We start from the raw sequence: 2,446 nt of genomic DNA on the forward strand, positions 1-2,446 counted from the left end.
ATGAGGCTTGAAGATATATTGTAAAGAAGATGACCCAAAGTCAAGGCTTAGACTATATTAGAGGCACTAAAGTAGGTTTAACTTGACCCTTTAAAAAAAAGCTTACATAACAAGGGTTTCAAGAGTACCAAGTCACCATTTTTATTAGGAAATTATATCAGCACTACCATGTTTTGATATTTCCACTAAATCATCTTCTATTTTAGTATTTAAAGGGCTGCAAAAGGTTATTAGAGTTTCCAAAAAGCTCTCACGAGCCAGGAAAAAAAAGAAAGAGGGTTGCTAGGAAAACGGGATCCCGTGGTGAGAAAAAGCACGAGATCCTCAATCGTGACACGTGCCCATACTAAAAAAAACAAAGAGAGAGGCGCGCTGCTCATCCTTTTACCGAAGAAGGGATCCCGTCTTAGACGTGTATTCCAAAAAGAAAAGACAAGCTGGGGCTGTACAACTATTAAAACATGGTTGTGCTGATATTATTTTTCTTTTTAACTATTCCATTTGTTTGAAGGGAAAGGATATATTCGCCCCTTTCCTTCCTAGGTCACACCCCTTGTACAATGATTGAAATTTCGGTTTAGACCTCAGCAATTTCGGTCTTGGTTAAAATCTTATAATTTCAGCTGAAAATTTTAGATTTCGGTATTTTGGCCGAAATTTAAAATCATGGTCATAAATACAATATACAGCGGTGGCCTGGGAAGAAAATGGGGGCGAACATATCACTTCCCTGTACGGCATTAGTGGCAAGAAGAGGGGGCCCCATGACGCGCTATTATTAGTCGGTTGCCACGCCGTTTGTTTCGACGTTAGTAACACGTGTAGAGTCAAAGCGTGACGCCGTGACGGGAATCTGACGGCTTGTGGGCATCGCACGTCAGTAAGCAGCTCCCGTTAGTTGACGACGTAACTCGCCGCCACGTTTCTCTTCACAGAAGTGGTCCCCACCATACCCAGCGAAAATAAATATTCTGCTTTCTCGTCCGTATACGGCGCGTCGGACGCCTCGGTTTCTTCCCCATTACGTCACAAAAACAAAATTACTAAAATACCCTTCAAGCATAAACTCACAATTAAGAATATTAAATATGATTATTATCCATTAATTTCGTACCTTATCTTTCTATTTCTACTTCCATCTAAGGAACGAGTCATCCGCGAGTGAGTCATTAACCATATTGACTCAGGTTATTTTAGTATAATAACAACAAAATCAACGCTAAATTCAGTAATTCACATGGGAATAAAGTAGTTTAAATAAAATGGAAACGTTTCATCTAATCATAAATTATCACTGTCTTTAAACTGTACATAAATAGAAAAATAAAAGAGCAAATACATCAACCAAAAAAAGGTAAATAAAAGAGAAAGCAGGGGCAAAATAGGAAACAAAAGCAGCAGGCAGATAGTTCAAAAACCATGCCGGATTTACGCCGGCAGGAAAAAGACGACAAAAGAGTTTAGAAAAAAAGAAAGAAAAAAAGATCTCGTGTAAGTATGCAGAGGTAGAGAAATCCAGACCGTCCGATCAGACAAGAGGAGCCGGGAGATTAAGATCAAAAGCGAAGGGCTTTTTCTCTCTCCTCATCTTCTTCTGCTGCTCGTTCCTCACCACAAACTCCACGTTATCAAACTTGTAACCTGAAAAATCAGACGATCCACCAGAGAATAGATCCCGACCGTCAGATCCATACCAGTGGTTATGAAAGGCATCATCGGACGGAGGGATCGCGAAGTTCGTCTTTGCCTTGGGCCCACGGAGATTACGCGCGGCCTCATCATAGGCTCTCGCTGCTTCCTCGGCCGTGTCAAAAGTCCCCAGCCATTTCCTCGTCTTTGTCCACGGATCACGAATCTCAGCCGCGAATCTTCCCCACGGACGCTTCCTTACGCCTCTAAAATGCGCCTCCTTAACCTGCGCCGGTACGGACACCGTCTCCTTCTCGCCTGAGGCTACTGCCATTATCCGGTGACTCGCCGGTAATATTGTACTGTTTTAGAAACAGTGAGAAGAGGTTTGTATAGAGAGAGAGAGAGAGGGAGAGGGTTTGAGAAGGGGAAGCGAGAGAGGGGAGCGGTATTTATAGTGAAATAGGCGGTCTTCGTTTTTCCCGACAGCAAATTATTTATTATTTCTTTTTTTTTTCCTTAGTTATGATTTTCACCGCTCCATGTCATAAATGCGTGGCTGTCGCATGCATGACTTTGGATGGATGTATGTATGCACATCAGGCTTCTTTTTTCTACATCAGTTTCGATTTCTCGTGGCATTTTTCTCGTCTTTGTACCACAGTTTGTTTTGGTAAACGCTTTTTGATATAGAAATTGATGTTGGCACTACCATGTTTTAATAATAGCACGAATTCATCTTCTCTTTAATTATTTTGACAGCTGTCAAAAGTTATTACAGTTCCCAAAAAAGTTTTGTCAACTCAACTTAACAAAG

The 2,446-nt window shown here is 41.3% G+C and overlaps 1 protein-coding gene across 1 annotated transcript; it reads right to left on the reverse strand.

The window, feature by feature from the left end:
• Window positions 1-1,528: 1,528 nt before the first annotated feature.
• On the reverse strand, window positions 1,529-1,963 carry LOC143845492 (ethylene-responsive transcription factor 3-like). The gene has a single exon (XM_077353865.1). It carries the CDS (start codon window positions 1,961-1,963, stop codon window positions 1,529-1,531), a length of 435 nt encoding a protein of 144 aa, XP_077209980.1.
• Between the last annotated feature and the right edge of the window lie 483 nt (window positions 1,964-2,446).

The sequence above is a fragment of the Tasmannia lanceolata genome, unplaced genomic scaffold (assembly GCF_043159265.1).
Source record: "Tasmannia lanceolata isolate RefF3 unplaced genomic scaffold, GAP_Taslan_0.1 ptg000002l, whole genome shotgun sequence".
In the NCBI taxonomy this organism is placed as follows: domain Eukaryota; kingdom Viridiplantae; phylum Streptophyta; class Magnoliopsida; order Canellales; family Winteraceae; genus Tasmannia; species Tasmannia lanceolata.

Bases quoted from the DNA above. Each gene is read 5' to 3' on its own strand.
- LOC143845492 (XM_077353865.1), bottom strand. From the start codon at position 1,963: ATGGCAGTAGCCTCAGGCGAGAAGGAGACGGTGTCCGTACCGGCGCAG.